The sequence below is a fragment of the Capra hircus genome, chromosome 1 (assembly GCF_001704415.2).
Source record: "Capra hircus breed San Clemente chromosome 1, ASM170441v1, whole genome shotgun sequence".
NCBI lineage: Eukaryota > Metazoa > Chordata > Mammalia > Artiodactyla > Bovidae > Capra > Capra hircus.
In genome coordinates, this window is record NC_030808.1 from 115,884,536 (window position 1) to 115,907,127 (window position 22,592).

General features: G+C 38.4%; 1 protein-coding gene across 1 annotated transcript in view; it reads right to left on the bottom strand.

The window, feature by feature from the left end:
- Positions 11,071 to 22,592, bottom strand: part of LOC102179183 (arylacetamide deacetylase-like 2) — a 28,828-nt gene continuing 17,306 nt past the window's right edge. Inside the window, exons 2-5 of the mRNA XM_005701225.2 lie at positions 21,731 to 21,953; positions 16,943 to 17,012; positions 14,530 to 14,701; positions 11,071 to 12,639 (exon numbers count right to left, since the gene is read on the bottom strand). Coding sequence (XP_005701282.1) covers positions 12,037 to 12,639; positions 14,530 to 14,701; positions 16,943 to 17,012; positions 21,731 to 21,953 — 1,068 coding nt within the window. The 3' untranslated portion in view covers positions 11,071 to 12,036. The remainder of the gene's footprint in view (positions 12,640 to 14,529; positions 14,702 to 16,942; positions 17,013 to 21,730; positions 21,954 to 22,592) is intronic.

A 22,592-nucleotide genomic window follows, 5' to 3' on the forward strand; every position in this document is an offset into this window, starting at 1 on the left:
TGTCCAATTCTAACTGTTGTTTCCTGATCTGCATATAGATTTCTCAAAAGGCAGGTCAGGTGGTCTGGTATTCCCATCTCTTTCAGAATTTTCCACAGTTAATTGTGATCCACACAGTCAAAGGCTTTGACATAGTCAATAAAGCAGAAGTGAGTGTTTTTCTGGAACTCTATTGCTTTTTTGATGATCCAGCGGATGTTGGCAAATTGATCTCTGGTTCCTCTGCCTTTTCTAAAACAAGCTTGAACACCTGGAAGTTCACGGTTCACATATTGTTGAAGCCTGTGTTGGAGAATTTTGAGCATTACTTTACTAGCATGTGAGATAAGTGCAATCATGTGGTAGTTTGAAAATTCTTTGGGATTGCCTCTCTTAGGGATTGACATGAAAACTGACTTTTTTCCAGCCCTGTGGCCACTGCTGAGTTTTCCAAATTTGCTGGCATATTGAGTGCAACACTATCACAGCATCATCTTTTAGGATTTGAAATAGCTCAACTGGAATCCCATCACCTCCACTAGCTTTGTTTGTAGTGGTGCTTCCTAAGGCCCACTTGATTTCACATTCCAAAATGTCTGGCTCCTGGTGAGTGATCACACCATTGTGATTATCTGGGTCGTGAAGATGTTTTTTGCTTAGTTTTTCTGTGTATTCTTGCCACCTCTTCTTAATATGGTCTGCTTCTGTTGGGTCCATACCATTTCTGTCCTTTATCGAGCCCATCTTTGCTGAAATATTCCCTTGGTATCTCTAATGTTCTTGAAGAGATCTCTAATCTTTCCCATTCTGATCTTTTCCTCTATTTCTTTACAATGATCGCTGAAGAAGTCTTTATTATCTCTCCTTGCTATTCTTTGGAACTCTGCATTTAGATGCTTATATCTTTCCTTTTCTCCTTTGCTTTTCACTTTTCTTCTCACAGCTATTTGTAAGGCCTCCTCAGATAGCCATTTTCCTCTTTTGCATTTTTTTTCTTGGGGATGGTCTTGATCCCTGTCTCCTATACAATGTCACCAACCTCTGTCCTAGTTCATCAGGCTGTCTATCAGATCTAGTCCCTTAAATCTATTTCTCACTTCCACTGTATAATCATAAGGGGTTTGAATTAGGTCATACTTGAACGGTCTAGTGGTTTTCCTTACTTTCTTCAATTTAAGTCTGAATTTGGCAATAAGGAGTTCATGATCTGAGCCACAGTCAATTCCCAGTCTTGTTTTTGCTGACTGTATAGAGCTTCTCCATCTTTGGCTGCAAAGAGTATAAGCAATCTGATTTTGGTGTTGGCCATTTGGTGACATCCATGTGTAGAGTCTTCTCTTGTGTTGTTGGAAGAGGGTGTTTGCTATGACCAGTGCATTCTTTTGCAAAACTCTATTCGCCTTTGCCCTGCTTCATTCTGTACTCCAAGGCTAAATTTGCTTGTTACTCCAGGTGTTTCTTGACTTCCTACTTTTGTATTCCAGTCCCCTATAATGAAAAAGCCATCTTTTGGGGGGTGTTAATTCTAGAAGATCTTGTAGGTCTTCATAGAATTGTTCAGCTTCTTCAGCATTATTGGTTGGGGCATAGACTTGTGTTACTGTGATATTGAATGGTTTATCTTGGAAATGAACAGAGATCATTCTGTCATTTTTTGAGATTGTATCCAAGTACTGAATTTTGGACTCTTTTGTTGACTATAATGGCTACTCCATTTCTTCTAAAGGATTCTTGCTCACAGTAGTAGGTATAATAGTCATCTAAGTTAAATTCACCTATTCCAGTCCATTTTAATTCACTTATTCCTGAAATGTCGATGTTCACTCTTGCCTTGTCCTGTTTGATCACTTCTAATTTGCCTTGTTTCATGGACCTAACATTCCAGGTTCCTATGCAATATTGCTCTTATAGCATTGGACCTTGCTTCTATTACCAGTCATACCCAGAACTGGGTATTGTTTTTGCTTTGGCTCCATCTCTTCATTCTTTCTGGAGTTATTTCTCCACTGATCTCCAGTAGCATATTGGGCACCAAAGACCTGGGGAGTTCATCTTTCAGTGTCCTCTCTTTTTGTCTTTTCATACTGTTCATGGGGTTCTCAAGGAAAGAATACTGAAGTGGTTTGCCATTCCCTTCTCCAGTGGACCACATTTTGTCAGTACTGTCCACCATGACCCATCATCTTGGGTGGCCCTACATGGCATGACTTAGTTTCATTGAGTTAAACAAGGCTTGGATGTGGATTATCTCTTCACAGCTGCTCCAGCAAAGTGCAGCTGCTGCTCCTTACCTTGGATATGTGGTAGCTCCTCATGGCCTCTACTACTGGCCTTGGACTGGGGTGTCTTCTCTTGGCTGCTCCCTACTCCAGTGCTATGCAGCCATGTATGTTCCTATTGTCACTTTATTAATTGTTTTGGGTTTGTTTTTTCTGTCTTTTTTATTCCCTTTCTCTTTTGTTCTCTAGTATTTTCTGCCTAGAGAAGTTCATTTAGCAATTGTTGTAGAGATGACTTGGTGATACTGGATTCTCTTAGCTCTTGATTGCCTGTAAAGCATTTCATTTCTACATGGAATCTGAATGAGACACTTACTGGGTAGGATATTCTTGGTTGTAGGTTTTTCCCTCTCATCACTTTAAATGTATCATGCCTCTCTCTTCTACCCTGAAGAGTCTCTGCTAAAAAAAAAATCAGCTGATAATCTTATGGGAGACTTCTGACAAAACGTGATCTACTAGAGGAAGGAACCTCATGAACTGTATAAAAAGACAAAAAGATATGACACTGAAAGATGGGTCTCCCAGAGCGGAAGGTATCCAATATGCTACTGGGGAAGAGTGGAGGAGAACTACTAGTAGCCCCAGAAAAATAAAGCAACTGGGCCAAGGCAGAAACAATGTTCAGTTGCGGGTGTGTCTGGTGATGAAAGAAAAACCCAATGCTGCAAAAAACAGTATTGCATAGGAACCTGGAATTTTAGGTCCATGAATCAAGGTAACTGTGGCATGGTTCAAGCAGGAGATGATAAGAATAAACATCAAGATTTTAGAACTCAGTGAACTAAAATGGACAGGAATGGGCAAATTTAATTCAGATGACCATTATAACTACTATGGGCAAGAATCCCATAGAAGAAATGTAGTAGCCCTCATAATCAACAAAAGAGTCCAAAAGGCAGTACCTGGGTGGAACCTCAAAACTGACAAAATGATCCTGCTTTGTTTCCAAGGTAAGCCATTCAACATCACAGTGATTCAAGTCTATTCCCCTACCACCAATCCTGAAGAAGCTGAAGTTGATCCATTCTATGAAGACTTAGAAGACCTCCTAGAACTAACACCAAAAACAAAGATGTTCTATTCATCACTGGGGATTGGAATGCAGAAGTAGGAAGTCAAGAGACTTCGAGTAACAGGCAAGTTTGACCTTGGAGAACAAAATGAAGCAGGACAAAGGCTAACTGAATTCTGCCAACAGAATGCACTGGTCATAGCAAATACCCTTTTTCAACAATATGAGATGACTTTACACATAGACATCAGCTATGATTTAGATCAATACCTAAATCAAATTGATTGCATTTTTTGTAGCCAGAGATGGAGAAGCTGTATACAGTCAGAAGAAATATGACCTGGAGCTGACTGTGGCTCAGATAATAGCTCCTTATAGGAAAATTCAGGCTTAAACTAAAGAAAGTGGGGAAAACCACTAGGCCAACAAAATACAACTAAATAAAATCTCCTATGAATGTGCAGTGGAAGTAATGAATACATTCAAGGGATTAGATCTGTATAACTATGGATGGGGGTCTGTAATATTGTACAGGAAGCAGCAAACAAAACCATCCCAAAGAAAAAGAAAAGCAAGAAGGTGAAGTGGTTATCGGAGGAGGCTTTATGGCTAGCTGGAAAAAGAAGAGAAATAAAAAGCAAGAGAGAAAGAGAAAAGTACATCCAACTAAACAAAGAGTTCCACAGAATAGCACAGAGAGACAAGAAGGCCTTCTTCAATGAACAGTGCATAAAACTAAAAGAAAACAATAGAAGGGGAAAGACTAGAGATCTCTTTTGGAAAACTGGACATATCAAGGGAACATTTCACCCAAAGATGGGCAAAATAACGGACAGAAACAGTAGAGAGAACTAGTTGACACTGAAGAGATTAAGAAGAGATGGAAAGAATACATAGAAGAACTGTACAAAAAAGATCTTAATGAACTGGATGGTGTGGTCAGTTACCCAGAGCCAGATGTTCTGAAGTGCAAAGTCAAGCGGGCCTTAGGGAGCACTGCTGTTAATAAAGCTAATGGGTGAGATGGAATTCCAAAACCCTAAAGGATTATGCCATCAAGGTGTTGCGTTCAACATGTCAGCAAATCTGGAAGACCAAGCCGCAGGACTGGAAAAGGTCAATCCTCATCCCAATTCCCAAGAAGGGTAGTACTAAAGAATGTGTTAACCATCAGACAATTGCACTCATATCCATACTAGTAAGGTCATGCTTAAAATCTTGTATGCTAGGCTTCAGTTTAGTTCAGTTCAGTTCAGTTCACTCAGTTGTGTCTGACTCTTTGCGACCCCATGAATCGCAGCATGCCAGGCTTCCTTGTCCATCAACAATTTCCGGAGTTCACCCAAACCCATGTCCATCGAGTTGGTGATGCCATCCAGCCATCTCATCCTCTGTCATCCCCTTCTCCTCCTGCCCCCATTCCCTCCCAGCATCAGAGTCTTTTCCAATGAGTCAGCTCTTCACATGAGGTGGCCAAAGTATTGGAGTTTCAGCTTCAGCATCAGTCCTTCCAATGAACACCCAGTACTGATCTCCTTTAGGATGGGCAAGTTGGATCTCCATGCAATCCAAGGGGCTCTCAAGAGTCTTATCCAACACCACAGTCCAAAAGCATCAATTCTTAGGCGCTCAGCCTTCTTCACAGTCCAACTCTCACATCCATGCATGACCACAGGATACATGACCACAGGAAAAACCATAGCCTTAATTAGACAGACCTTCGTGGGCAAAGTGATGTCTCTGTCTTTGAATATGCTATCTAGGTTGGTCATAACTTTCCTTCCAAGGAGTAAGCATCTTTTAATTTCATGGCTGCAGTCACCATCTGCAGTGATTTTGGAGCCCAAAAGATTAAAGTCTGACACTGTTTCCACTGTTTCCCCATCTATTTCCCATGAAGTGATGGGACAAGATGCCATGATCTTCGTTTTCTTAATGTTGAGCTTTAAGCCAACTTTTTCACTCTCCTCTTTCACTTTCATCAAGAGGCTTTTTAGTTCCTCTTCACTTTCTGCCATAAGGGTGGTGTCATCTGCATATCTGAGGTCATTGATATTTCTCCCGGCAATCAGCCCAGCGTTTTTCATGATGTACTTTGCATAGAATTTAAATAAGCCGGGTGAAAATATACAGCCTTGACGTACTCTTTTTCCTATTTGGAGCCAGTCTGTTGTTCCATGTCCAGTTCTAACTGTTGCTTCCTGACCTGCATATAGGTTTCTCAAGAGGCAGGTCAGGCGGTCTGGTATTCCCATCTCTTTCAGAATTTTCCATGAGGTTTCAGCATTATGCAAACCAAAAACTTCCAGAAGTTCAAGCTGGGTTTAGAAAAGGAAGAGGAACCAGAGATCAAATTTTCAACATTCTCTGGATCATAGAGAAAGCAAGGGAATTTCAGAAAAACATCTACCTCTATTTCATTGACTACAGTAAAGCCTTTGACTGTGTGGATCATAACAAACTGTGGAAAGTTCTTAAAAAGGTGGGCATACCGAACCATCCAAACTGTCTCCTGAGAAACCTGTATGCAGGTCTATAAGCAATAGTTTGAGCCCTGTATGGAACAATTTATTGGTTCAAGATTGAGAAAGGAGTATAACAGAGCTGTCTGATGTCACCCTGTTTTTTTAAACTATATACTGAGCACATCTTGAGAAATGCTGGGCTGGATGAGTTATGAGCTGGAATCAAGATAGGTGGGAGAAACATCAGCAACCTCAGATATGCAGATGAAACCACCCTAATGGCAAAAAGTGAAGAAGAACTAAAGACCCTGGTGATGAGGGTGAAGGAGGAGAGGGAAAGAGTTGGCTTAAAGCTAAATATTAAAAAAAAACTAAGATCATGGCATCTGGCCCCATTATTTTATGGCAAATAGAGGGGAAAAATGTATACTTAGTGACAGATTTCCATTTCTTGAGTTCTAAGATCACTGTGGATGATGACTGGAGCCATGAAATCAGAAGATGATTGTTTCTTGGCAGGAAACTATGACAAGCCTAGATAAGTGTGTTGAAAAGCAGAGAAATTACTAGGCCAACAAAGGTCCATATAGTTGAGGCTATAGTCTTCCCAGCGGTCACATACAGTTGTGAGAGCTGGACTGTAAAGAAGCCAGAACTCTAAAGAATTGATGCCATCAAACTCTGATGCTGGAGAAGACTCCTGGAAGTCCCTTGTACAGCAAGGAGATCAAACTAGTCAATCTTAAGGGAAATTAACCCTGAATAGTCATTGGAAGGACTGATGCTGAAGCTGAAACTCCAGTATTTTGGTCATCTGCTGCAAACCGCCAACTCATTGGAAAAGCCCTAATGCTGGGAAAGATTGAGGTCAGAAGAAGGGGGCATCAGAGGATGAGATGGCTGGATGGCATCACCAATGCAATGGACATGAACTTGGGCAAACTTCAGGAGATGGTTAGGGACAGGGAAGCCTGGCATGCTGCAGTCCATGGGGTTGCAAAGAGTCAGACATGACTGGGCAACTGAACAATAACAACTTTATGGGGGTTCCCTTGTATATTTTTTGCTGCTTTTCTCTTGTTGCTTTTAGTATTTTTTCCTTCTTATTTAATTTTTGATAGTTTGGTTAATATGTGTTGGTGTTTTCATCCTTGGCTTTATCCTGTGTGAGACGCTGTGTACTTCCTGGATGTGGATGACTATTTCCTTTCTTATGTTAGGGAAGTTTTTTAGTATAGACTTTTCAAATATTTTCTCAGACCCTTTCTCTCTTTCTTTTTCTTCTGAGGAAAAAAAAAAAAAAAGTGTATTTAATGTTGTCCTAGAGATCTCCTGAGACTGTGCTCATTTCTTTTCATTCTTTCTTATTTATTCTGTTCCTTGGCAGAGATTTACACCATTCTGTCTTCCAGGTCATTCATCCATTCTTCTATCTCAGTTATTCTGCTACAGATTCCTTCTAGAGTATTTTTCATTTCAGTTATTGTATTGTTCGTCTCTGTTTGTTTGTTCTTTAGTTCTAAGTCTTTGCTAAACTTTTCTTGTATCTTTCTACCTGTGCCTCCATTCTTTTCCTGAGATCTTGGATCATATTTACTATCATTACTCTGAATCTTTCTCAGGTAGATTGCCTATCTCCTCTTCATGTAGTTGTTCTTGTCAGTTTTTATTTTGCTCCTTTGCCTGAAACATATTTCTTTGTCACCTCATTTTGTTAAACTTACTGAGTTTGTTGTCTCCTTTCTTCAGGCTGCACTATTGTAGTTCCTCTTGCTTCTGGTGTCTGATCCCTGGGGTGTGATGTTGATCCAGATGTTTGTGGCATGATCCTCTTAGTAGGGGGTTTGATTGGTGTTGTAATGACCAGAGCCTGCCCTGGATATTGAGAATAGCCCCCCATTTACTCTTTGCTTGTCACTGCCCTATCAGGAGTGAGGTCTGCTCCCTAATTGTTGTAGTAGAGGCCCCCTGATCTGTTTCTTAGCTGTCATTTTAATCTGTGGCACAGGTAGGTTGTATTAGAGCACTTTCACTGGGAGAGAAGCCACTGAATATTCCTCCTCTGGAGGCATTCATTTGTGAATATACTCTGCGGTGTTCCCTTTTGGTCTTGTGTAGGCTCACAAGGTAAACAGTTGTTGGCACTGCTCTCAGTCTCATCTTACTTGTGTGTAGGCCTGAATTTGGCCCTGGTGACTCTTAGGTGTTGTTTTCACCAGGACACTGGCATAGATCCGCTGAGATCAGGACCCAGGACTTCAGTAGTCATGCACCTGGACCAGCTATGGAAGCAGCTCAGGTTCTGGCCTGACCTAATCTCTATGTGTACATGCCCACAAAGCCCTCAGCTGTTAAAGTCAGACCTATTCCAGCTTCTAGAGTATTTATTCTTTCAGATCTTTTGTAACCACTGAATTTAGGAAGCCATCAAAGGAGTTTCATGCAGCTACAAGGAGAGATTTCAACTCATCTTCCTTAGTCACAGAGCCAGTGGGGCTCAGCTATGGCTTCAGTGCCTCCTAGTTGGAGGAGCTATCCATCCTGGGATACTGAGACAGCAGCGTGCATCCCAGTATCCACTGACAGATTTCCTAATAGTGAGAGCTTTCCTCACAAACCTGGGAAAATGGGGCAGGTCCCAGCACTCACTGATGGACTTAGTAGGGGATATATCCCAGGACTGGAGGGCAAGTCCCAGCATCCACTGGTAGACTCCCTAGTCACAGAAGTTTCCTTGCCATTTGAGGAGAGTGTAGGCAAATCCTGGGACCCACTGGTGGAATTCCTAGAGGTCAGAGCTGTCAGCCATTTCTGGGTCAGTGTGGGCAGGTCCTGTGACCTGTTGGTGGAATTACTAGTTTGGGAAGCTCTCTGTGCCCATTTGGGTCAGTGGAGGGAGTGGTCCTGGGGCTCACTGGCAAAATTTGAAGTTTGTAGTGGTGGGAACTGCCCATACCCTTCTGGGTCCACAGATGTGAAGCTTGGCATCTGCTTGTGGTCTGGAAGAGGTGGCCAGTGCCCATCTTTGGAGCCCAAGATGGCAGTGGTGACTTGTGCCCATCCCCAGAGGTCTTGTAGGAGGTGTTCTGTGCCTGAGAGCTCTCACAGGGAAAGACACTTTCACAGTGGTCCCATCCCTCTCCTTGTGCACCTCCCAATAATGATGCCTCACCTCTCTGGCAGGCCCAGGATTCTTCCTAGTACACTCTCAGTTGCTACAGCCTGAACTCTTAAGCTGTTTCCACATACAACCCTGGTCCTCTCCCTGGGACTGAGCTCTTGAATCTGAGCATCAGCATGTGCCTCTCACCCCTACCAACAGAGAACTGTCTAGGTTGTGGGGAGCCGGGTGGTGTTGTTGACTCTCTGGGCTGGTTACTCACTGTTACACCTTCCACAGATTGGTTGTTGCTCTCTCCTCTAAGGCTCTGAAATTCCCCATCTGTCCAGGCTGATCTTGTTGATAAGAAGACTTCCAGAGCTGTGGGTACGTTTCCTCCTTCACAGCTGCCTCCCTGGGGCACACACAGTACTGATTACTTCTTTTTCTTCTTCCTTTGGTTCTTTCCTGATTACATGGAAGTTTTCTTGTCTTTTCAGAGATCTGAGGTCTTCTGTCAATGCTCAGTAGCTGTTCTGTGTGAATCTTTCCACTTGTATTTTCAACGTTTCTGTGGAAGGAGGTGATTTTACTTCATACTCCTCTTGCATCTTGATTCTCCCCCTCTCCTCAGTTCAGTTCAGTCACTCAGTCATGTCCGGCTCTTTGTGAACCCATGAACCGCAGCGCACCAGGCCTCCCTGTCCATCGCCAACTCCCAGAGTCTACCCAAACCCATGTCCATCGAGTTGATGATGCCATCCAACCATCTCATCCTCTGTCGTCCCCTTCTCCTCCTGCCCTCAATCCCTCCCAGCATCAGAGTCCTTTCCAATGAGTCAACTCTTCACAGGAGGAGGCCAAAGTATAGGAGTTTCAGCTTTAGTGTCAGTCCTTCCAAAGAACACCTAGGACTGATCTCCTTTAGAATGGACTGGTTGGATCTCCTTGCAGTCCATGGGACACTCAAGAGTCTTCTCTAACACCACAGTTGAAAAGCATCAATTCTTCGGTGCTCAGCTTTCTTCATAGTCCAACTCTCACATCCATACGTGACTACTGGAGAAACTACAGCTTTGACTAGACGGACCTTTGTTGGCAAAGTAATGTCTCTGCTTTTGAATATACTGTCTAGGTTGGTCATAACTTTCTTTTCAAGGAGTAAGCGCCTTTTAATTTCATGGCTGCAACCACCACCTACAGTGATTTTGGAGCCCCCAAAACCCTAACCCCCTCTCCTAAAGCTCTTTAATTAGTTCATTGATACAGCTCTAAAAGTACAGATATAATTCACCTAGCAGATTGTTCTGATGCTTTAAAGAGTTGAGAAATTTACTCTCACCTTGTCCTTTCCACTAAAGAAAAAAAAAATGTACTTCAATAAAAAACCGATCTTCTGTGTTGCCTAGAAGAAAGAGATCTTCTTTCTTCTGTGTCATCTTTGTGTTTCTCTAGGTTATCTGGGTCTAGCATATTATGGTCTTTGAAATATTTTACAACTATGCATTGTCTACATTAAGCACATCCTCTATTGCTCATTGTCTTTGACCTCTTTTTATTATATTGGTCCTCTGAATTATCTTTTGTATGAGTTATAACAGTGGCTTGGTTTGCTTACTGAATGAGTTGAATTAAAATATAGTCTTTAACATATCTGGATTTTTATATCTGCATGAGTCATAAATTTTTCATAGTCTAAAAATTGTCTTCAATGCCACAGAGCTTCCTTTCCTCAATAATCATGTGTTAGTCACTGTAGTATTTATATATCAACTTGCTGGTTTGTAATACTGACAGCTATAAGCTTTATGTTGTTTTATAATTAATGTAATTAATGATGTTTACAAAATAAATGTTGAACCACAAAGATTCACAAGATTCCAATGATTAATTCAGGCAAGCACATTTTTTTCATCTGATTTAAAACAGTATCTTTGAACTGTGTCTCTCTTTTATAAAAAACACAACTAGATGATTGTTGAGTAAGATGTTATTTCATACATGTGATGAGACAACAAATACCAATGAAAACATAATAGTCTATACTCGTGGGTCCTGATGCAATAGTTCAGTGTTTGGATTTCAGGGAAGAGCTTAATATGGTGGAATATGTTAAGAGATTGGAGAACAGATTAGGTGCTGAGGTGACCAAAAAGCAAATAATGAAGCTGTAGACTTGAGCAGTGTATTTGGGGATTAGATTATCAAACAAATAAACAAATACAATTACACTTATACAGCATAAAATTTACTCAGTTTAATAAGACACAGAACTAACAATAGCATGCAAAGAGTAGCATCACAGGGACTTCAGAAAAAGAGACACTGTTTATGAAGTGTCCTAATGGGAATGAAGTTTAGTCATGAGGTTCATCTAGACTAACATGAGTGTGGAACTTATCATCACAGGAGAGCCCATAGGTCCAGATATCATCAGTTAAATATTTTTGTAGTTATATAGCTTTCTGTGAAGATAAATGTATCACTCCAGAAGTTCAAAATAAGAGAATACTCAATACTTACTGCAATGTACAACTGTGAGGGAACATCTTGGATAATCAGTACATAGAAATCAGTGGAGTAATTCATCTATCTTCTGGGTTGATGTTTCTAAACATTTGAGTAGGGGCTAAAAATTTAGGCTTTTGAAAGGATTTACAGTTCAGATGTTGCCCTTTTCCCTCTATCAGCAAAGAATGCTAGCAATATGTCTGAAAGCAGATTTTTTGTGAGTAAAAGAAAACTAATGATTTACACAAACAGGATAAAATTTATGTATGGACCATTAAATGATAAAAAAAGCTTGAAAGGCATTACTTCCCAACCCCATCTAAAATCCACTGCAATTTTCCTTTCTTAAAATTACTTCTCACTCACCATTACCATTCCTGTCACTACCAGGAAACTATCATTTGTGTGTTGCCTATAATCATACTATTTTTATACTTTACTATGAAATTGGTGAATATTTAACATGCATCACACTGAATAAATGACATTTATTAGGATAAATATGTCTTCCTTTTAGCAAGATCTAAGATTAGGGAAATTAATTTTTTTCAAAGATACACAATAATTTTGCTTTGATTTAAATCTTGATTGATCAAAACTAACATCACATTGTCACTTAAATTCACGAATCTCAAAACATAGCCTTTGCACTATAACACTGATTAGCTAGTTAGTTATATGCACTACTTACAGATTTTCTTCTAGCCAATTAATATAATTATCTTTTATTCTAATGCCTAGTTTTAAGTAAATTGGTGAGGCCATGAATGATAAAGCTCCATGGATTCCATCCTCCATATGGTCATGAAAAACTTTAACTCCAACATTTCGAAGTCGTGAGACATACATAAGTCCATCATCTCTTAGAATATCATGTTGACAGGTGAGGATGTAAGTTAAGGGCAGATTTTGCAACTGGGAATCATTGACTGCCAAGGGTGATAACCTAGTATCCAAAAGTATTGAATATGAAGGATTAAGTCTTCCAAGAATTGGTTCAGTATATACATGGTTTTTCTTGTACTCTTCAGGAAGGAAGGTGCTCCAGTTTACCAACTTGAACAGATGCATTGATCCATGAGGCATGTGTTGATTTTTCATCATTGCCTGGGGGATTGCTCTATCCTGGGTGAAATATAGGCATCCAAGTTTGATTGCCACTTTCCATGGCAGAAGTGGACCATGCTCATATTCTCGGTGAGATGGCACAGAGACATCAACTAGCTGTAAGCCAGGGTAAATTAAAGCTTGTGCTTTCAGTTTACTTTTTAATTCTGGATCATTCTGTATCTGAAAAAAGACACAGTAAAATGTGAATGAATCCAAGCCTTCCAAACTATAGGAGTAGGAGGCTTTCCTCCAATCACATCAGCTCTTATGCAAATAATTATAAGAATGCTATAGTACCTCATAGTTATACTTTGAGTGCTTTAAAAAGTGTCATCCCACTTTCATCAATAATGATTCACACACAGGTTTACTCACATATGACAACCAAATAACAAAAATAATTATGTAATTCCTATGGACAAGTAGTCTATACTGAAAAATCTGACCTACAGTAGAGAAAAAATAATGAATGTAATAATAGAATATCATTGCTCAAACTCACATATTAACTAAATTCAAATGGAGTTCAATCAAGTTAAGAAAAAATTCCTAACATACAACTTGTCTTTTGGAAAAAACAGTATAGTGGCACTATGGTAAAGAACTTGCCTTGAATCCAGGAGACACAAGAGACATGGTTTTGATCTCTGGGTCAGGAAGATGCCCTGGAGAAGGAAATGGCAACCCACCCCAGTATTCTTGCCAGAAACTTCCATGGACAGTGGTACCTAGTATGTTAGAGCCCATGGGGCCACAAAGAATCAGATATGACTGAAGTGACTGAGCGCACACAGGCACAATAAACAGCTTGTCTTTTGGAAAAAACAGTGTAGTGTGGTGGGAAATAAGCATAGTAATTAATGAAAATTTGAAGGGCAATAAAAGACATGGAGCATTGTATTTGAAGTTTTTCTTTCTTACAGAAATGAGAAGCATCCTAATATCTCAACTATGGGGTGAGATGAGCCACCATATATTTTCCTTTCCTTTGATTTTACTCCTACACTCTAAAGAAGAAAACTTACAAGTAATGTGAGGAGCCTAACCCCAGACCAACAGACCCAATAGTGACATCTGTAGAAATGAATATACCAGTTGCCACTCCACATGAAAGACTCAGTGTCTGGAGGGTGTTTCTTAATGTTAACCCCTCCCAGAAGTAACTGACATACAAAATGAGAATTAATTGAAATTAACCCCAGTAGAACCTCACAAGGGGACGTGATATCCAACCAACTGCAAATTACACACTCAAGGTATAGTGGGGGAATGGTTTCAAAAAGACAATGAAGAAAACAATTTGTCTAACAATCTCTCTTATGCCCTTGATCCCTTCCCAGTGTCCTCCATACAGATTATTTTCTAAATCAACTGGCTCATGTCATAAGTAGAGTGGAAGAAACAACAGCAACCCCCAAAACAAAAATGAGACAGAGAAACTCAACCAATACATTCTCAGGCTAGTAGCAAAGTCATACAAGAGCAGTTAGAAGAGTCTGCTGGTTTTACTGGTAGGTATCCTTCTTATGTTAGTTTTGCTCTATAAAATTTAGTTTTGGGGGTAAAAATTATCTATTGTACTGAATTCACTTTTCAACTATAATAGTTATTGGGGACAACTATTATTTAACTGCACACAGCGATGATTTTAACATAGACCATTTTCATTATTACAGTAGTGATTCTTCCATGCAAGCATGCCTTGTGGCCCAAATGTCTGCTAGCATTCCACTGAAATACATGAACTACAATACCTAAGGAGAACAAAAAAATCCCTTGTCATATTAAACAGTGGTTCCTAGACATTGTTCTGTTTCCTTCAAAATTGTTTACTAATTAATAGCCTTATTTAGTATTATATGTCACTTTTCCTCAATGCTGCTAAAGCCACATTGTCTAATGGTAAAATTATGTAAAAGGACAGAAAGGTTTTTTCGGTTTTTTTCCACTTAACAGCTTAAAATATAAAACCATTAAAAATATCCTGACAAAGAAAGTGATTTTGTGTTAGAGTTATAGCGTGTGTATATGTGTTGTAAATATATATTACATATAACACATACAGCTTACCAGTTGAGTCACTCCTGCTGCAAGTGTACCCCCAGAACTATCACCTGAAATACAAACTCGATTGGGGTCCACTCCATATTTTGCAAGGATTTTATCCTGTAGAAAGAATTTGACCACAGAAACAACATCCTCATAGGGAGCTGGAAATGGATATTGAGGAGCTAGTCTAGGGCTTCAGAAAAAAAAGAAAAGAAACAAAGCATATAGGATTAAACTTCAGTTGCATATATCCACATATCTCTCAATTTAATCAGCAGGTCCAGAGAACAAAATTGGCCCTACTTTGAATCTTTAGTTTCACCAGTCATACCTGGACTTCCTACTAACTTCTGTTTTTTAATTAAAATGTAGATTCTTATATAATGTTTTTAAAATATTGGGAGAGATGATGTGGGGTGGGAGGTGGGAGGGGGGTTCATGTTTTGGAGCTCATGTATACCCGTGGCGGATTCATGTCAATGTATGCCAAAACCAATACAGTATTGTAAAGTAAAATAAAGTAAAAATAAAAATTTAAATTAAAAAATAATAAAATTACATTTTAAATATAAACAAAAATTGTGAATCACTGTACTTATAATTTATATAATATAGTGCATCAACTATACCTTAATAAAAATAAAAATCAAAAGAAAAAATAAATAAACAAATAAAATATTGGGTTCTATGGGAGATGAAAGAGATCAGGATCAACTCATAAAATTGTATGTACATTTTTCAGCAAAAGTGCAATCAAAGAGAGATGCTCTGCAACACTTATCAGATTCTCTATGGAGCTGGTGACTAACATTTTTACAACCATTCCTGGGAGTGCACACTAGATTTTAAAAGAGCAAATCTGAGGGCAAAGGATTTGTAGGTGTCATATTAGAAATTTATCTAGGTAAAAATCATACAGAATAGCGTGTTCTGTTATCAGGATTTGTATCATAAGCTGAGTACATGAGTATGAGCTTACATATGACCTGAAAACACAATTCAAAATAAATTTTTAAGTATAGTAAGTGATCTTGCATGACAGCTGTAAATGTCATTCTAAGGCAAATTATTAGAGCATCTGTTAATGTATCCAACTGTATATATATATATATATATACTTAATCTTTTCTTCTAATAGTGAGGTAAACTCTATTCGTTAATCTTACCTACTTACTAATATTGGGTAATCTTACTCTATACTTTTACTTTGCAAAAGAATTCGTGAATTAATAATGTCAATATCAACCCTTAAATGCTGACCTGATGACCCTTGCAATCTTGTCATATTGTGACAATATCTAAAATATCTGAAATGTAGTATAAATTAAGGAAAATAACATATCAAAAATGTATTGTTCCTTTAAATGTTCTTCAGGGTACAAAAAAAAGAACAAATATCAGAAGTAACTGACTGGATTCTTAAACTCAGTACAATACACATCACGATTTTAAAAGTATCTTAAAGTAATAAAGTGGTATATTAGGTTCAATCATAGAGAGAAAGGGAGAGCATCCTAATTATTATAAATTAGAAGTATTTCTGAAAACATCCAATTCTTCTGGTTGCCCTACAGCAGCATTAGTGAGTAGAACAGCAGTGGTTCCACTTGTATTTTCTATTTAACACCCTTAAGTTCTCAATTAACAAAAATGCTACTATGTTCTCTGTTCGCCTTTGGGCTAGGAGTCTCTAAGTATGTTTCTGTACTACTTAACTGATTGGAAAATGGGGGGAAAAAACTTCATTATGGAGATGAAGTACAGAGAACCCCTGAATAGATCATATAGTACTGGACATTTGCTAGTCTTTCTTATATATTGTTGGAAATTTGGGCAAAAAATCATTAGCACTTAAGTTCTCTCATTTTGAGAATGATTTTAAATTTTCAGATGGTCCCAACATTTTCATCTGATGTTTGTCCAATTAACAGTATCTATGTAGCCAATATCTTCTAATAAATTATAATGAAAATAAATCTAAAAAAGAATATATATGAGTGTAACTATATCACTTTGCTGTATACTTGAAACTAACACAATATGGTAAATCAATGGCACTTCAGTGAAAAAAAGAATGTCTATAAAATTAATTTTTTATCACCAACTCAAAAAAAAAAAAAAAAAAACTCCACAAAACTCAACATCCCAAATGTATAATGGGTAGCTAAGCACCTAGACATTTCTAGAAGTACCACAGTGGGGTTGCCAAAGATGTTCAGCCTGTGTGCCTCTCAGAAGTCTGTCCAATGACAGGGTGAAGGGAAACTAGGTACCTTTGAGGAAGATAAGATAATGTAACATTAGTAAAAGTTACTAACATAAATATAAGATCCTAGGTTCCAAGTCCTTTTGGAGTCTTGGGTGCCTTCTTTGGAAATCAAAACTATGTCACAAGGGCAAAAATTATAATACTAAAAAAAAATCACTGTCTTACTCCACTCCAACAACAACAGCATCAACTTTGTTTGCCGTCCATCTATTCAGCAGGTCCATAGGTGTATGCTCTGAAATGAAGAAATCAATATGAAAGTCTACCCTGTAAACAAATGGCAATGGAAAACCAACAACACTGTGAAACATGACAGAAAAATGATTAATTGGTGGAATCCTCACATTTCCACTTTTCCTGCTGCCACATGTTAGGATCCAGAGATGAAAGATTTGATGGCTGCCATCAAATGGGGAAGGTCATTGCAGAAGAAAATACATTCAAAGAATCATGAGAATACATACAGAGCTCAGGGAATTAACTGTAAGTACTACTGAAACAAGTATTGAGAGAGAAGTAGGCTATAAAGTGAAACCACATTGGAAAATAGGAATACTGGTACCAGTACTTGGATGCTACACTAAAGATTTCTTTGTCAACAAGGTGATAGATTTTACCAAAGAATTTAGTTATAAAATGTATTACCAGATTTGCATATAACAGAAGCAAATTAGAAAAAGGGTGACATAAACAAGGAAATGGTGGTTAGCAAAAAAAGAAAAAGGAGAAGCAACAGAAGGAAATAAAAATGATCATTTTTTTAAGCATGGAGAGAGAGAAAAAGCTATTTAGGAAGACAGGTGGATAGAATTGGTTATTAAATGTAGATGCCTAGGAAAAATAAGTAATTGATTGTAATTCTCACACTGATAAAACAACAGCTGAGAGCAGTTCCTCTGCTTGTTTTCTTGAAATTGTTTTTAATTTTGTTGTTTATTTGGGTTTTTTTTTTCCTAGACTATTGGGATGGGGAGTAGATATGATTCAGTTTGTTTAATCATGCTAACCTTAAATTATCTGTGGTTCATCCAAATATACTGGCAAGCTCTGAAGTTCTATATATATTGATCTTAAACTTAGGACCGTGATTACAGCTGGAGGTACAGCTTTGGAAATCAATAGCATAGGTGTGAGGGGTAGTGCTGAAAAGTGGAAAGGTCTAAATAAAAGAGCATGAAGAGTCAAAAACTAATGAAAGGACTACTGGAGAACACAAACACTTGTAAAATGTAAAAACAGGTCTATTTTGTGCCTTTGTTTATGTTTGCTTTATTTTAAAGAAGGAGAAGCATGTGAAGTTAAGGGGGAGAGGCAAAAGTCAAAAGAAATTGGTTTCATAGAAACCAAAGGAGCAGAAAATTTCAGTGAAGCAAAGAGGAGGGATCATTGTCAAATTACACAATTTAAGAATTCTTAAAGGAGAAATTGGATTCCACAGTGTATAAAACTGAGCCTGAGAAAAATAACAGAGTGATAAGTGACTACATAGAGAGAGATATTTGGAAACAAGGAAGATCAAGGTAGAAGATGTTGTAACATGTTTAAGTGCCAGTAGAGAGGACACATTTATAGACAGAAGAAAAATACTGATTAAAATCTTAACAATAGTAGGAAATATGACCACAGACAAAAAAGAGATTAAATCTTAGAAAAGATAAAAATGCATTTTTCTGCAATGTAAGTAGAAAGAAGTAAAGTTAAGAATTAATACAGTCTGTAATTTTTGAGGACACATATGGTTGGCAAGGAGTAAAGAGTATATGATGTGATCACTAATCTAGACCCAGACATCTTGGAATGTAAAGTCAAGTGGGCCTTAGAAAGGATCACTGTGAACAAAGCTAGTGGAGGTGATGGAATTCCAGTTGAGCTATTTCAAATCCTGAAAGATGATGCTGTGAAAGTGCTGCACTTACTATGCCAGCAAATTTGGAAAACTCAGCAGTGGCCACAGGACTGGAAAAGGTCAGTTTCATTCCAATTCCAAAGAAAAGCAATGCCAAAGAATGCTCAAACTACTGCACAATTGCACTCATCTCACATGCTAGTAAAGTAATGCTCAAAATCCTCCAAGCCAAGCTTCAGCAATACGTGAACTGAGAACTCCCTGATGTTCAAGCTGGATTTAGAAAAGGCAGAGGAACCAGAGATCAATTTGCCAAGATCTGCTGGATCATGGAAAAAGCAAGAGAGTTCCAGAAAAACACCTATTTCTGTTTTATTGACTATGCCAAAGCCTTTGACTGTGTGGATCCCAAGAAACTGTGGAAAATTCTGAAAGAGATGGGAATACCAGACCACCTGACTTAACTCTTGAGAAACCTGTATTCAGGTCAGGAAGCAACAGTTAGAACTGGACATGGAACAACAGACTGGTTCCAAATAGGAAAAGGAGTCCATCAAGGCTGTATATTGTCACCCTGCTCTTTTAACTTCAATACAGAGTACATCATGAGAAACGCTGGACTGGAAGAAACACAAGCTGGAATCAAGATTGCCGGGAGAAATATCAATAACCTCAGATATGCAGATGACACCACCCTTATGGCAGAAAGTGAAGAGGAACTAAAAAGCCTCTTGATGAAAGTGAAAGAGGAGAGTGAAAAAGTCGGCTTAAAGCTCAACATTCAGAAAATGAAGATCATGGCATCTGGTCCCATCACTTCATGGGAAATAGATGAGGAAACAGTGGAAACAGTGTCCGACTTTATTTTTGGGGGGCTCCAAAATCACTGCAGATGGTGACTGCAGCCATGAAATTAAAAGACGCTTACTCCTTGGAAGAAAAGTTATGACCAACCTAGATAGTATATTCAAAAGCAGAGACATTACTTTGCCGACTAAGGTCCGTCTAGTCAAGGCTATGATTTTTCCTGTGGTCATGTATGGATGTGAGAGTTGGACTGTGAAGAAGGCCGAGGGCCGAAGAATTGATGCTTTTGAACTGTGGTGTTGGAGAACTCTTGAGAGTCCCTTGGACTGCAAGGAGATCCAAACAGTCCATTCTGAAGGAGATCAACCCTGGGATTTCTTTGGAAGGAATGATGCTAAAGCTGAATCTCCAGTACTTTGGCCACCTCATGCGAAGAGTTGACTCATTGGAAAAGACTGTGATGCTGGGAGGGATTGGGAGCAGGAGGAGAGGGGGACGACAGAGGATGAGATGGCTGGATGGCATCACTGACTCAATGGACGCGAGTCTGAGTGAACTCTGGGAGTTGGTGACAGACAGGGCAGCCTGGCGTGCTGTGATTCATGGGGTCGCAAAGAGTCGGACACGACTGAGCGACTGAACTGAACTGAACTAAAAGAGTAGATGGGTGCTGAATTTGCACAGACATCCTTGATAGATGAGGGAGGATAAGCTGAGAGACTTGAAAGAGCTTGAGGGTTTGAAAGTGGCATTGCTATGAAGGATAGTAACTAAATACACACAAGAGACATCTTGAAACCACCTTGAAGGTTTGTAGGATGAGACTGCTCACCAGTGGTATGAGGGTTAAGCCTGTTGATCCTTCTAACAGGCCTTGGTTTGGGTTTTGGTTCCTCCACTTGCTAATAAGACTTGGAACAAATTACTGAACCATTCTGTAGCTACCTTACCTCTAAAAGCATGATAATATTCATGTTTGGGAACGCATGTAAGAATTAAAGATTTTAAACTTTAAAAAATAAAAAACTAAAAAAATAAATAAATAAATAAAAGCATGGTAATAGTACCTATCCTAATATTGTGCTGCTGTTGCTGCTATGTCGCTTCAGTCGTGTCCGACTCTGTGCGACCCTATAGAAGGCAGCCCACCAGGCTCCCCCATCCCTGGGATTTTCCAGGCAAGAACACTGGAGTGGGATGCCATTTCCTTCTCCAATGCAGGAAAGTGAAAAGTGAAATTGAAGTCGCTCAGTCGTGTCCAACTCTTCACGACCCCATGAACTGCAGCCTACTAGTCTCCTCCGTCCGTGGGATTTTCCAGGCAATAGTACTGGAGTGGGGTGCCATCACCTTCTCCAATCCTAATATTGTGAGTATCTATCAAACAAGAGTGGACCGCTCACCAAACTACTGTAGCATTTGTGATTATTTTGAAATGTTAACAGATCACAAAGTCAAAATTCTGGGTATAATCACTCAGGCTGTGTCTCTTTGGTGAAAAGAGTCTTTTCATTTGTTTCTTATATTTTGGAGTTCCTTCAATACAATATCAATCATATTCTGTGCTGTATGGTGAATCAATAATATCAATAGTCTAAAAGCAACTGTGTATATATGTGTGTTTGTGAATGTGTGTGTGTGTGTTTGAGCATGTTTGAGTTTGTGTCTGTTTGGGAATGTGTATGAGTCTGTAACTGTCCTAGCGATTCCATCATACCTCTTGGAATCATCTTCAAACATTAGACAGAAATATACTTGAGGAGAGGAGCTTGATTACTCACGTGTATTTTATTTTTCAAGTTCAAAAATATGCATTGGAGTCTAAGCCTAAACGTGATAAGTATTGATGCATCACTGTCTACAATATGAATATGTATTTGCTACTTGCAAGTTGCAGATATTATCACTTCTGAACCAACATTTAAATCATCTTATTCACTTCTGTTTTTCTGAACCTAAAATCAGGTCATTAGGTAATTTCAAACCTAAGCTTTAAATTTACTACTTGAATCTCCCATTATATATTGTCAGTGTAACTTTATTTGATAGTAACTTTTTAAAGCAAAAATCTCACCTGATATTTTTATGATTTATTTACAAAAAAGTATGTGAAGATATATATATGAACCTTGACTGATACAGTTTATCTCTCTGCTAAGTACACTTACAAACATAAATTATATCAGCAAAAGTTCTGCCAAATATAATATATAAAAATTATTTTAATATAAATACTTATAATGTGCAACACATACAAACACATATACTCACACACATTTGCTTATATAAAAAGTACTTACTGTAACTTCCTAAGACAAAGGCACCACCATGAATATAAATTACAGCTGGTCTCTGGCTTTCTCTCTTCCTCTTTGGCAAGTACAAACGTACTGGAATATCACTAAATGTTGTATCCATCACTGTAACATTTTCATCTGAAATTGGTTGTGTATAGTCCAGTTTTATTAATGTGGCATACAATGTTTCAAAGCTTTTAAGGCCTATTTTTTCCAATATCATAGCCTGTCAAAATAAATAAACAAAATTAGAACTTTAAATATTTCAGTTTTTAGTAATATGTAATCAAAGAGGAAGAATTAAAAATGAATAATACTGTAAAACTACTAGAATTCATCAATGAATTTGGTAAAGTTGCAGGTTGCAAAATTAATACACAGAAATTTCATTTCTATACACTAACAACAAAAGATCAGAAAGAGAAATTTAAGAAGCAATTCCATTTACTGTTGCATCAAAAAGAATAAAATACCTAAGTATAAGCCTACTTAAGAGACGAAGGACCTGTACTCTGAAAGGTATAAGATGCTGATGAAAGAAATCAAGGAAGACACAAACAGATGGAAAGATATACCATGTTTATGGATTGAAAAAAATCAATATTGTCAAAATGACTATACTGCTAAAGACAAACTACAGATTCAATGCAATACCTATCAAATTAACATTGGCATTTTTCAGAGAACTAGAACTACAACAACAACAAAAAAAAATTTCAGAATTTGTAAGGAGACACAAAAGACCCTGAATAGCCAAAGCAATCATGAAAAAGAAAAACAGAGCTGGAGGAATCAGGCTCCCTAACTAATACTACAGAGCAACAGTCATCAAATAGTATGGTATTGACACAAAAATAGAAATATA